At 38.4% G+C, this 14,055-nt stretch overlaps 1 protein-coding gene across 1 annotated transcript in view; it reads left to right on the top strand.

Moving 5' to 3' along the window:
- The first annotated feature begins 4,169 nt into the window (after positions 1-4,169).
- LOC123317472 overlaps positions 4,170-14,055 on the top strand; it is a 49,433-nt gene continuing 39,547 nt past the window's right edge. Inside the window, exon 1 of the mRNA XM_044904027.1 lies at positions 4,170-4,517. Coding sequence (XP_044759962.1) covers positions 4,175-4,517 — 343 coding nt within the window. The 5' untranslated portion in view covers positions 4,170-4,174. The remainder of the gene's footprint in view (positions 4,518-14,055) is intronic.

The following is a 14,055-nucleotide window of genomic DNA, read 5'->3' as shown; positions in this document are numbered from 1 at the left end:
TTTCTCCTTTCATCATGCCTCCATCATAGTGTCCGCTGTTCATCATAGCTTTTGGGAATTTACCAACCAATCATCTGTATATCAATCATATGTATCCGAGTATGTATTTATATTATTAACTTCATTTTGTAGATTCATCATGTCTTGACAAAAACATGGTTGCAATTTCAAAATATGTTGACTCGAGGCCTTCTAAAGACTTCAATTTTGTTTAATTTTTCCCTTACATCCTTTATGATCTATCGAAAAATGAAATCTGTTTTGAATAATTCTTCATAAAATCTCACTTGTTTCGATATAATTGGTAATTTTCTTTATGATACATCACTAAAAAATTCAAACCAGAGAGATGGTACAAGTTCTTCAAATTTTCGGGAAAATCCAATATTTAAACATAATCTATAATAAAATAGATGCTTCTGAGCAAAGGATTCCTCAAAATCATTTAGCAATCCGATTCAAGAAAAATATGTAGAGCGTTCCATTTGAAATAATACACAATGGTCCAACATTGGGTTCAGCCGACGTTCATTTCTTTTATATTGTAAAATTTATCGCATTTTTTCTCTCAATTCTGAAATAATTTGAATTAATCTGAAAATGTTCGGAATCGCTTATTCTCATTGAATATTCATCACTATCTATTACGGTAGTGCCGATCCTAGCAGGTATGCAGCGCTTGTCCGGCACGCGGTCGCCCAAATAAAAGGGATGGCCTCAGACAGCCACCTTCATTTGTCAGTCAGTGTTAATTATTGAGTATTACTTTCTAACTCCAATTATCCAAATTTTGAATGAGACGACGAAAAATATTAAATGAAACTGAATTTTTCAATCTTGTCAAATCGAATATTCCTTGTTCCCTTTCACCGAAAAAAAGAAAAACAAAAGAATGCTTGCTTCAGAAGAACGTGATGTAAAGATCGAACAAACCACCATCTGAGAGCAATTATCGTTATCGATAGGGACTCGAGATAGGAATGTCTAGGGTTTGTAAAAATTACCAGATTTTGAAATAGAATCGCGTGGTCGTAAAAACAAAAACGGCTAGGGTTCAATTATGATGCTTCCTACAGTTACTGCATGCGTGTACTTAAAAATGTAAATTGCATTTTTATTGTGTAGATTAGATAACATAAAAATCTGTAGAGAAGATGTCGGAGGGCAGGGACATCATCATCCAAATGGGAGATTATAGATTCTCATTTACAGGGTGTTTTTGAAGTTTGAGTGGAGTGGAAATTAAAACAACTCTATCTCCTGAACGGAATCGCCTATTCATCCGAAATTTGGAATGGAGATAGTTTCCATGAGGTTCCAGAAAACTGCAATCAATATCATTCTATTTGCAGGACAGTAAATTTGGACAGTCGTTGTCGTTAAAATTTCGCGAAATCACCCAATGAATTTCATGATTTCTCGATATCTGCGTAAACTATAAAATTTATTTATTCAATTTCTTGATAGTGACAATAAGTTTTTTCTCGTGTTGATATTTAACATTCTATTCTTCTCATACCGAAATGAATTTTGAATCTTTACGAATTTAATCAATTAAATATACATTATTGATTGTTTATTCCAATTTTCATTTGATCCAATACAAAAAAAAATCAAAGGTGCGGTGCGTTCTATAAAATAACATCAAATAAAATCATCTCTGCAACCAAAGATGTAGGAACAATTAATTCTTTAATGCAATTCATTAAGATATAAAATTCACTTCATCATGGGATGAAAACGATCACTTTATATTTTATTTTTACCAATTAAATTACTTAAAAATAAATAATTGTTGAAGAACCATCCTCGAGTTACTCTTCAGAAAACTGATCTAAGTAGTCGATCAAATGAAAACTAAAATTAACATTCAATAGTAATTCAATTGATTAAATCCATAAAAATTCAAAATTCACTTCGTTATGAGATCAATAGGATGTTGAATATCGACACGATAGAAAAAATTATTGTCGCTATCAAGACGAAAAATCTGTTTCTGGAACCTCATAGAAGCTATCTTCATATCAAATTTCGGATGAATATCTCCGTTCAGGAGATAGAGTGGTTTCAATTTCCATTTAAATTTGAAAAACACCCTGTAAATCAGAATCTAGAACTCTTAGATACTACATGTGGGGGTTCTTCGTAATCCTCGAGGTGTTCTCTATCTCACATTAAAATGTTTTTCATCTTATCTGGGACACCGTATATATGTAAAAAAAAGTATATTTTTTGTCTTTGGAGCGGGCGGAGCGGCACATAAGGAATTCGGCACGCCTTAGGATCGGCCTGTACTTCTGAATATTCTTTTCCAAAAAGTATTCTCCTTTCTCTGAACAGCTCATTTTTTTATATGCAATGTAACATTTCTGATTATTCGTTATTCTAATAGGAAGTATTATCTATATAAATAATTTTCATAGAAAGAATCAATATTATTATGGTTTTATTTCAGGTAGGTAATGAATTATTTCGCCAAATTCAGAATTATAGAGATATATTGAATTGATGTGACTGATACTGGATGAAGATCCACAATTGAACTCAAAATAGATAATACGATTTGACAAAATTAGTTTTGAACCACGACACAATAACATCTTCAGGTGGGTGAAGGTAAGCTCAGTTTACCCAGTAGTGGAATTAATAGTATTCCAAATCTTGCTTATGACCATGAAGGTCTTTCGACTAGGTTCGGCCTTCCAAGTGAAGATTCTTCTGTTCTTCAGTTGTTTGAGGAACCCTCATGTTGGGGAATCATCTCCCATAGATATATCAGTGGTTATTCATTAGAAAATAGGAAAAAGAAATTCAAAAATTTCTCACACTTCATTGAAAATTCGTCAATATTTCCTATCAGTGGTTATCAAACCGGCCGAAACAAGGCAACATTTGGCCCGATAAAATCATGCAGAAACCAGAGACGGAATAGCTTGAAATATCTCCAATTGTACAAATTCGTGATTCGTGTTGGCGTAGATTCAGGGTTTTTAGCCCAATATGTATTTTAACAAGTGTTTGAAACAATGAATAATTTTTCTCCTGTTGTGTTATCTTGCAGGTAGTTGTACATTCTTAACAAAAACCTATCTGGTATCATCCATTTAAGCCGTTTCCCTACATAGAGCATTACGCTCTTGTGAGTGATACACTTTTTGTAGTGCTATCGATGTTGATATAAATGAATATCGAAAGTTCGAGCTGAAAGAAAGTTCTTCATAGTATATATAGATATATTTTACCTCTAGGTGTACGTAGAAAAGCTCCTTCCTGTTATTCTATGTTCTAAGAACATTACTGATTTATTCGTTATTCTAATGAGTGGTATTATCTATATAGATCATTTTCATAAAAAGAATCACTATTATGTACGAGATTCAAATCGATTTGTTTTCAAGTAAGTAATTAAATCGCCAAATTCAGAATTATGGTGTTAGCTTGAGATGAAAGAAGTTCAACGGATGCATAGATACACACGATGAAATGTATACAGTCATAATCCCATTCGAGAGAGCTAAGATTGGTTTTCTTTCACGTGATTCTTTCCCCTACAAAAGAATGCGATAACAATTGTTGAGATATGCCGCCTGGATTGCAATTATGGAGGAGATAGCGCGCTGCGCCTCTATTTACTTAATTCCTCCGTATACTGATATTCCGCCTGTCTACATCTGCTTGTACGGTACAACGTTGCCATTTTCGGAGGTGCTAACCAGCAAAGAGTCCCGCAGAGCAATTCTTCTATATACAGCTCGGCACACTAGCGCCAGTGATATACACTCGAACTAAAAGATTGTTCAGTACATAAACGGGGTGCGTTGTGACCTCAAAACGATTTTTTGATATGTTGATCCCTGAAGCCTCCTGAATCTAACAAGCTTAAAAACAAGGCAAAACGATGTCACCTCCGAAATCGGAGGTGACATCGATATATATGAGGTGAGAGCGTTAAACGAGTTACTATTTTGGAGGTGGTATTAACACTTTATAACTATATATATATATATATATATATATATATATATATATATATATATATATATATATATATATATATATATATACTTGAAGAAAGCCCTTAGGAACCAATTTGTTTTTGGTCTACGAACCCGAAATATTTAGAGCAGGCTATTGGAGATTAAGGATTTGGCAATCGAGAGGGGTAGCGATCAGCATGGAAACTTCTGCCAGGGATGCAGCACAACTTCATCGGAATAACGTGACCAGTTCTTCTGTGAATAGTGTTAAATGTGGAAAACAAATGGGTGATCGACCTTTGAAAATCAAGGCTTCTTCAAAGCCTTCTTCTAATGATAAAAATTCTGATAAATCTTCTCATTGTTACAGATGTGGCTCTCCTTCTCACTTTGCAAATACATGTAAATACATTTCTTCTATCTGTTCGAAATGTAAAGTCAAGGGTCATCTGGCAAAGGTATGTTTCAAAGGCAGACAAAGCTCCAGAAAAGCTGAGCATACCAATCAAATTGAGGAAATTTGCGGTACAATCATAACATGTAAGTTACAGAGATAAATACATGGTAAAAATCAAAATTGAGGATAAATTAATTAATTTTGAACTGGACAGTGGAGCTGCTGTCACAATAATGAGTCATGCATTGTTTAAAAAGTCATTTCCGAATTAGAAATCCATAAGACAGATCTGAAATTGGTTACATATTGCAAGAGAGTTTTGGATGTTGTTGGCTTTTCAAGGGTGAAATGCGTATACGAGGGCAAACTAAAACATTTGAATGTCTACATTGTCAATACAGATAGATTGCCTATTTTAGGTCGGGAGTGGATACGTCAACTAAACATAAAACTCGAAAATTTAAATAAAATTGGTCATGAACAGAATCTACAAAATATTTTACATAAATACCCAGTTCTTTCAGATAATTCTATGGGTAAAATACTCAATCTCAAAGCTCGCTTAAGGTTGAAGGTTAACGCGAAGCCAGTTTTTGTTAAAGCTAGGAAAATTCCGTATGCTTTGCAAGATGAAGTTGAAGAAGAATTGAGTAGGTTAGAAAAAGAGAATATTTTAGTCAAAGTAAATCAATCAGAATGGGCTACACCAATAGTTCCGGTTGTTAAAGCAAATGGAATATGCTGAGATTTCAAAGTAACTCGATTACAGGTTTCAGTCGATTCAATCACGGATGCTCAGATTCTCAGGGCTGCGAAGAGGTTGGGCGACAAAGCAACGGCTGGGCCAGATGGTGTGCCAAGCTATTTGGTAAGAGATTGTATCGCTGCGCTGTTGACACCCTTACGCCATATTTTTAACTTAATATTAAATACTGGAATATACCCAGATATGTGGAAGCTCGCTAAGGTTGTGCCTGTGTTGAAGAAAGGAGATCGATCACAGATTGGGAATTATAGGCCTATATCTCTGTTGTGCAACTTCTCGAAAATTTTCGAGATTGTTTTATATAGCGAGATCTACCCAGTTGTGAAACACCTGATCAATATTGAGCAGCACGGCTTTATGGGTGGGAGGTCATGCATCAGTAACCTCGTTTGCTTTACCGAGTTTTTGACTCGTAGCCTGGATGAGGGTCATCAAGTGGATGTTATGTTTGCCGATTTCCAGAAGGCTTTTGATAAGATCTGTCATGAAATCCTTATTGAAAAACTCAGATGTAAGTTCGGCTTTTCACATACATTGCTGGCAGTGATCGCATCTTACCTGTTCAATCGTCGGCAATATGTTCAGATCGAAGGCTTCCGTTCAGAAGAGTATGCTGCTACATCCGGTATACCTCAGGGATCTAATCTGGGCCCTCTCTTATTCATATTGTTTTTAAATGATATCATCGATGTAATAGAGAGTGCAAAGCTGGTCTTTGCCGATGATTTGAAAATTTTCCGCAGGATAATGAGTTCAGGTGATTGCGAGGGGCTTCAGGAGGATTTAGAGCGGTTGTATCATTGGTGTGTTGTTAACAAGCTCAGCCTAAATATTTCTAAATGTAGCGTCATGTCTTTCACGAGGAGTAGGCAACCTGTTGTGTTCCCCTACACAGTGTGCGGTAATTTGTTGGCGAGAGTATCTGAGGTTAGGGATTTGGGTGTGATCTTTGATAGTAGACTCACTTTCATCCCGCACGTTGATCAGTTAGTGCTTTCTGTCTCGAAGGTTTATGGTTTCATAATACGCAACTGCAGATATTTTACTCACACATCAACCTTTTTGTGCCTTTTCAATGCATTAATAAGAAGCAGGTTGGACTATGGCTCTGTAGCTTGGAATCCCATCTACAATTGTCACAGACAGCGCATTGAATCAATTCAGAAGCGTTTCCTGAAGTACCTTGTTTGGAGGGAGGATGGTGTCTACCCAGTGAGAGGTTCAGAGTATGGCTTGCTTTTGAATAGATTTGGAGTCTCCTCTTTGGAAGTTAGACGAAAAGTACTGGCGGTGAAATTTTTGTACAATGTAGTGAATGACATAACGGATTGTCCATCGTTACTAGCTATGGTCAACTTCATAGTGAGAAGGCAGAATTCGAGATCACAGGAACTTTTTTACTTGCGTACTCCCAGGACCAATCTTCTCCTGCAATCTCCGATTGAGTTTATGTGCCGGACCTTCAATACGATCTCTGCGGTTTGTGATATTAATTTTGACACTTTACCATGTATTATTGAAGTACTTTTATGCAGTTTGGAGTGTGAACAGTAGACTGAGTTTCCTTTGTTACCATCGAGTGGTGTAATGATCGGTTGTGAGTTTTTTTTTTTTTTCTGGGTTCAGTTCATATTGCTTTAATGTTCAATTTTTATTCATTTCCTGTAATTGGGTTCTTCCTGTAGGAAATAAATGGCTTATTATTATTATTATTATTATTATTATTATTATAACTCTGAACCCTAATTTAATTATTGACGAACACCCGTTACCTTCTATAGAAGAATTATTTGCAACAATGTCAGGGGGAGATAAATTTACAAAATTAGATTTACAGCAAGCTTACTTACAAATGGAAGTTCATCCGGAAGATCAGAAACTTTTGACATTAAGTACGCATAAAGGTCTTTATCAATGTACTCGTTTATGGTATGGAGTTGCTAGCGCCCCAGCCATTTGGCAAAGAGAAATAGAAAACATACTTAAAGACATACCCGGAGTATCTGTATTCATAGATGATATCAAAATAACGGCACCAGACGACGAAACTCATTACGAACGTCTAGAGGAGGTTTTGTCTAGATTAGCTAAGCATAATATTCGAATTAATTATGATAAATCTGAATTCATGAAAGACAAAATAGAATATTGTGGTTATGTTATTGATGAGACTGGAATACATAAAGCACTAAATAAAATTCAGGCTATTCAAAATGCAAAAATAATTAAAAATAAAACAGAAGTTAGAGCTTTAACTGGTTTAATAAACTATTATGGTAGATTTCTAAAAAATTGGAGCTCTAAATTATATCCGTTATACAATTTACTAAAAGACGGCGTAGTATTCAGATGGGACGCAAAATGTCAGAAAGCCTTTGATACGGTAAAAAAAGAAATCATGTCAGATAGGGTACTTGCTCATTTTGATCCACAACTACCTTTAATATTAGCTACCGATGCTAGTCCCTATGCTGTCGGAGCTGTGCTGTCGCATATATATCCGGATGATACAGAGAGGCCTATACAATTTGCTTCACAAGTTTTATCTTCAGTTCAACAAAGGTATTCACAAATAGACAAGGAAGCTTATAGTATCATTTTCGGTGTTAAAAAATTCTTCTACTACCTCTATGGTAGACATTTCACGCTCTTTACTGATCATAAACCTTTGATACAGATTTTGTCTCCATCCAAGCATCTCCCAACTCTGACCACAACACGAATGCAAAATTATGCATTATTTCTACAATCATTTCAATACGATATTAAATACAAAAACACGAAAGACCATTCTAATCCGGATTGCATCTCTAAATTACCTATGAATTCGACTAATACTAATGCATATTATGATGAACCAGATTCTTTTGAAATATTTCAAATTCAAAATTTGCCGGTTACTTTCGAAGAAATCGAGAAAGAGACATTGCGAGATAAAAGTCTTTCAAAACAGATAAAAGCATTGCGACGTGGGAAACTAGTACATAAACGAGATCGTTTCAACATAGATCAAACAGAATTTTCATTACAACAAAATTGTTTGTTTAGAGGACAAACCGTTGTCATACCTAAAACGTTACGCAGAAAAGTCTTGGATGAACTGCACGCTATACATTCAGGTATAATTAAAACTAAGCAAATCGCCAGAAGTTATTGTTGGTGGCCAGGAATTTCCGAAGATATTGAGCAGAAGGTTAAAAATTGTTTAGAATGTAATAAATTCAAAAATAACCCTCCCAAATATCCATTTCATCCTTGGGAACAGGCTAAAACTGTTTTTGAAAGAGTTCATATCGATTTCGCTGGACCGTTTATGAACCACTATTTCTTCATTCTAGTGGTTGCGTATAGTCGTTGGCCAGAAATACACTTATTCAAAAATATGACAGTACAGACTTTAATTCCTTTACTGAGAAAAATATTTGGTACCTTCGGTTTACCATCGGTCATAGTAATTGATAATGCACCCACATTTACGTCTTTCCAATTCCAACATTTTTTGAAGGAAAACAACATTTTCCATAAATTATCGCCACCATATCATCCTGCAACCAATGGACTTGCAGAAAGATATGTGCAATCTTTCAAAAATGTGATAAAAACATTAGGACACACTGAAAATGACATTGAGAAAAACTTATCAAAATTTCTAATGAACTACAGAAAATTGCCTCATTCTATAACTGGCGTAAGTCCCTCCACCCTAATGTTCGGTAGAAATATAAGAACTAAACAGGATTCATTATTACCACCGGGAAATATTTCATAATCAATTAACACAGACAATGGTTGTCAGAGAAAATTTAAGGAGGGGGGGAGAGTTATGACTAGAGAATATTTACACTCTCATAAATAGGAGTTCGGTGTCATTGAAAGAGTCCTAGGTAATTTAACTTATTTAGTTCGACTAGATGATTCACGAATTCGGAAACGGCCGAGGAAACGGCATGTTGACCAGATACGTTCAATAGGTCAAGAAACACCATTAACGATTAGCCATACACCATCTAATCCTACTCTGGATCCCGTTTTGATTTCAACAGAATCAGCTCAAAATTCTGAGATAAATTTAGAAAATTCCTGTAGGGAAAATACTGAGGAGAATAAGGATTCTGAACAGACATTGAACATAACTAAAGCTCCTCAAACTGAAATAACAAAACAGTTGTCTGCTCCAGATGATCCTTGTACCCTAAGGAGGTCCACACGCATACGAAAAGCACCATCAAGGTTAGGTATGGAACCTTTGTAAACTTAAAGGGGAAGGAATTGTTATATTTTATATTTTCAAGACTATTTCTATACGCATTTATGTGCGCAGCGCGTAGGAGGGATACGGATCCGGCGCAAGCCGATATTATAAATGTAATTAGTTCAGTTCGAGTATGGTAGCAAAAGTGGAAAAACACCTTTACAAAGTTTCATTTTATGAGAAATAGAGTTGTAAAACGAGTGGTTCTCATTTCGAAGTCCGGTTGATTACATCAGAACACAACAAACTTGGCACTAGTTTTTGCTCTGAGGCGCTTCAGGCTAAACAGGCCTCCATCAAATCTGAATCTTATCCCAACACCTCTTACAGGCATACTCATGTCAGCAATCATCGACACAGCTATGGCGAAAATATTGAACAGTAAAGGCGCTAATACGCAGCCTTGTTTTATTCCATAGTTGGTTGAGAAATGGTCGGTTGTAGAACCATCATGCTGTATTCTAGCGGTGTTGTTGGTATGAAGGCTCTCACACACTGCTAAGAATTTTTCGGGTACTCCAAGACGTGCCATGATTTTCCATGGCGCTCTCCGATTCACCGAATCGAACGCCTTACTTACATCGATGTAGGCTGTATAGATCCTTGATTGTTGTTCACGGGCTTTCTCTTGGAGCTGTCGCAGTGTGAAAATTAGGTCCACCGTACCTCGATTTGGTCGAAAGCCGCACTGGGATTCAGGAAATAGCTTCTCCAATAGTGGAGGGGATGTAAGGGGAAGGATGCGTTTTATGGCCTCTCCTCTCAAATGCCAACCTCACCTTCTCGCAATGCACCCTGTTCTTACGAACGAGGCTCTGGCGACCGAACATGAGCGGTATATCTCTGTTTCCCACAATCACCTAGCCTAAATATTGGCTTGAGCAGGAAATGGATTTCTGCGTTGCTTAAGTTACGTCTCAGACCTTGTCGTCTCAGGTTACCTGTGCCACAAGATAATCTAGTCGCAACCGCAACCAAAGGTGCACTGACAGCGTTACCAGTGCAGCTTTAAAACACCTTCTAACGCAGCTCCTACAAAAAGATGGATCAGTCGAACAGGACAAAATTTGTATCCGGAGGTAAAATACCCTCCCATTCGGATCTTCGGGGGAGGGTGCCTGAGCGAGTGAATCATCGTACAACAACCAATGAAAAGCACATAGCTTTTGCAGCATGAAACGTCAGAACCTTGCTAGACAACCCCAAGGCCGACCGACCAGAGAGGCGTACTGCCCTAATCGATAAGGAACTGCAACGAACATCCATTGCAATAGTTGCCTTAAGCGAGACACGCTTCTCGGGCGAAGGTAGCTTGGTAGAACATGCTTATACTTTTTTCTGGAAGGGCTTGCCAGAAGGCCAAATCAGACAACATGGTGTAGGTTTTGCCATTAGAAACGACCTGGCCGCCAAACTAACCAAAAATCCAGTTGGCATCTCGGAACGTTTAATGACTCGACGCTTTCCTGCAGCAAACAACACGTTTGTGAACATCATTGCAGTATACGCACCCACTTTGAACTCCTCTGACAACTCAAAGGACACTTTCCACGAATCACTCGTTGCTACATTAAGTAAAATCACAAAACGGGAACGTATTATCCTACTTGGAGACTTCAACGCCAGAGTGGGCAGATGTCAAGACAAAGAACTATGGCCGGGAATAATAGGGAAACACGGCACAGATAGCATTAATTCGAACGGAGAACGTCTGCTGGCTCTTTGTGCAGAACACAACCTTTGTATAACGAACACCTTCTTTATTACGAGACCCAATTCAAGGGGGACCTGGCGCCACCCGCGCTCAGGGCATTGGCATACTCTCGACTATGTGATCGTGAGAAGAAAAGATCTCAAAGAGGTGTTGGTCACTAAACCCAGAGCAGATCTGGAGTGCTGGACTGATCATAGGCTGGTAATCTCGAGAATGAAGATCTCAATGCTCCCAAAATACCAACACAGGCCAAAGTTACTAAGAGAGAGCCTTCAAATCTCCAAACTACATAACCCTTCTACAAAGGAAAGCTTCACAGCTGCCGTCAAAGATAGCCTAACACCACCGGATTATGACGACGACATTGAGAGTCATTGGCTTCGCTTCAAACCATCTCTTACAAATTCAGCGAAAGAAATACTGGGCACAGAACGCTCCCGAAAATCCCCAGACTGGTTCGCCGAGGAAGAAACTCATATCGCACCCCTTCTGGAGGCAAAACACAAAGCGATGAAAACAGCAATCAACAAACCTGGCGATGTTGCAGCCCAAAAATGTTTTAATAACATAAAACGCGAGGTCCGTCAAGAAATAAGAAAAATCAAGGACAGCTGGTGGAAAGACAAAGCTAGGGAAATACAAGCTTACGCCGATAACCATGATTACAGGCATTTTTTCGAAGCTATTAAAACTGTTTATGGTCCAAGCAGAAAAGCTAACTTTCCTATAAGAGATACTAATGGAGCTATTCTAACTGATGACAGAAAAATTCTCGAAAGATGGAAGGAGCATTACTCACAGGTCTTGAATCAAAATAACGACTCGGATTTGTCCATTTTAGACCTGCTCCCCTCGTATAGTCCGATTACATCGCTTGATGACGAAATCTCAATGTCGGAAATCATAAGTGCGATTAAAAATATGAAAAATGATAAGTCACCTGGTCTAGACGGCATTCCAGCGGAGATATTCAAGGCCTTGGATGAAGACATTGTCAATAGTCTCCTAACACTATTCCGCAAGATCTGGGAACAGGGAGATGTGCCACAAGACTTCAGAGACGCTTTAGTTATCAACCTCTATAAGAACAAAGGCGATACGTCGAATTGCAACAACTACAGGGGCATATCGTTGCTTAGTGTGGCCGGTAAAATTCTCTCGAAGATTATGGCTAATCGTCTGGTTCCACTCTTGGAGAAGCTATTGCCTGAATCCCAGTGCGGTTTCAGACCAAATCGAGGTACGGTGGACCTAATTTTCACACTGCGACAGCTGCAAGAGAAGGCCCGTGAACAACAATCAAGGGTCTAAACAGCCTACATCGATCTAAGTAAGGCGTTCGATTCGGTGAATCGGAGAGCGCTATGGAAAATCATGGCACGTCTTGGAGTACCCGAAAAATTCTTAGCAGTGTGTGAAAGCCTCCACACCAACAACACCGCTAGAATACAGCATAATGGTTCTACAACCGACCATTTCTCAACCAACTCTGGAATAAAACAAGGCTGCGTATTAGCGCCTTTACTGTTCAATATTTTCGCCATAGCTGTATCGATGATTGCTGACATGAGTATGCCTGTAAGAGGTGTTGGGATAAGATTCAGATTTGATGGTGGCCTGTTTAACCTGAAGCGCCTCAGAGCAAAAACCAGTACCAAGTTTATCACTGAACTTCAATATTCAGACGACTGTTCACTTATCGCTAGCAGCTCGGAGGATCTACAGATAATGTTGGACACCACATATATACGAAGCTTTAGGCCTAAGACTCAATATCGACAAAACCAAAATTCTGGTTAGTCCGCCAGAAAGCCTTCCAACAGATATCAGCCTGGAGAATGAAACTCTAGAACAGGTCGAGCAGTTCAAATACTTGGGAAGCTTCATAAATACTAGGGCTAATCTTGACACGGAAATACACAACCGTATCAATTCGGCATCACGGGCATTCTGGAAGCTAAAGGATAGAGTGTTCCAAAATCACGACCTCAATCTGAAGACCAAGACAGCTGTTTACAAGGCAGTGGTCCTCCCAACGCTTCTTTACGGAAGCGAAAGCTGGACGCCCTACAGGCGACATATTAAACAGCTTGAACAAACGCAACAACGTCATCTAAGACAGATAATGCACATAAGATGGTTCCACAAAGTTTCAAATGCAGAAGTCTTGCAGCGCGCGAGTTGTACAACAATTGAGACTCAAGTAACGAGGGTCCGACTGAGATGGAGCGGCCACATTCTGAGGATGCAAGACACAAGACTCCCCAAAATAGCTCTATATGGCGAATTCACTGAGGGAGCCCGGAAACCAGGAGGCCAGTACAAGCGGTTTAAGGATACACTACATCAATCCCTAAAATCAGTTAATGCCAATCATAACTGGGAACAACTAGCATTAGACAGGTCACAGTGAAGGTCTTTGGTACACAGTTATAATGGAGACTCCAGAAGGATACAGCGGCGGCCAGATCTGGTTGGTGACTATCCATGCCCGGAGTGTGGTAGGATATGTAGGTCACGGTTGGGACTCTACAGTCACAGGAGAGCACACAGTCGCAATCAGCCCTAAAAAATCATAAGTCTGTTCGGCTCTTTTTTTTTCCTTTTATTCCTTTTTTTCCTTTCATTTTCTTTTCTTTTTGTTTTCTCCCTTTTTCGTCTTTTTGTATATTCATTCCCGGCAACGGGATACAGCAATGAATGAATGGAACCAGACGATTAGCCATAATCTTCGAGAGAATTTTACCGGCCACACTAAGCAACGATATGCCCCTGTAATTGTTGCAATTCGACGTATCGCCCTTGTTCTTATAGAGGTTGATAACTAAAGCGTCTCTGAAGTCTTTTGGCACATCTCCCTGTTCCCAGATCTTGCAGAATAGTGTTAGGAGACTATTGACAATGTCTTCATCCAAGGCCTTCAATATCTCCGCTGGAATGCCGTCTAGA

This window comes from Coccinella septempunctata, chromosome 7, assembly GCF_907165205.1.
Source record: "Coccinella septempunctata chromosome 7, icCocSept1.1, whole genome shotgun sequence".
NCBI lineage: Eukaryota > Metazoa > Arthropoda > Insecta > Coleoptera > Coccinellidae > Coccinella > Coccinella septempunctata.
Note: the sequence above shows the minus strand (reverse complement) of the source record. Positions and strands in the feature narration are given on the sequence as shown.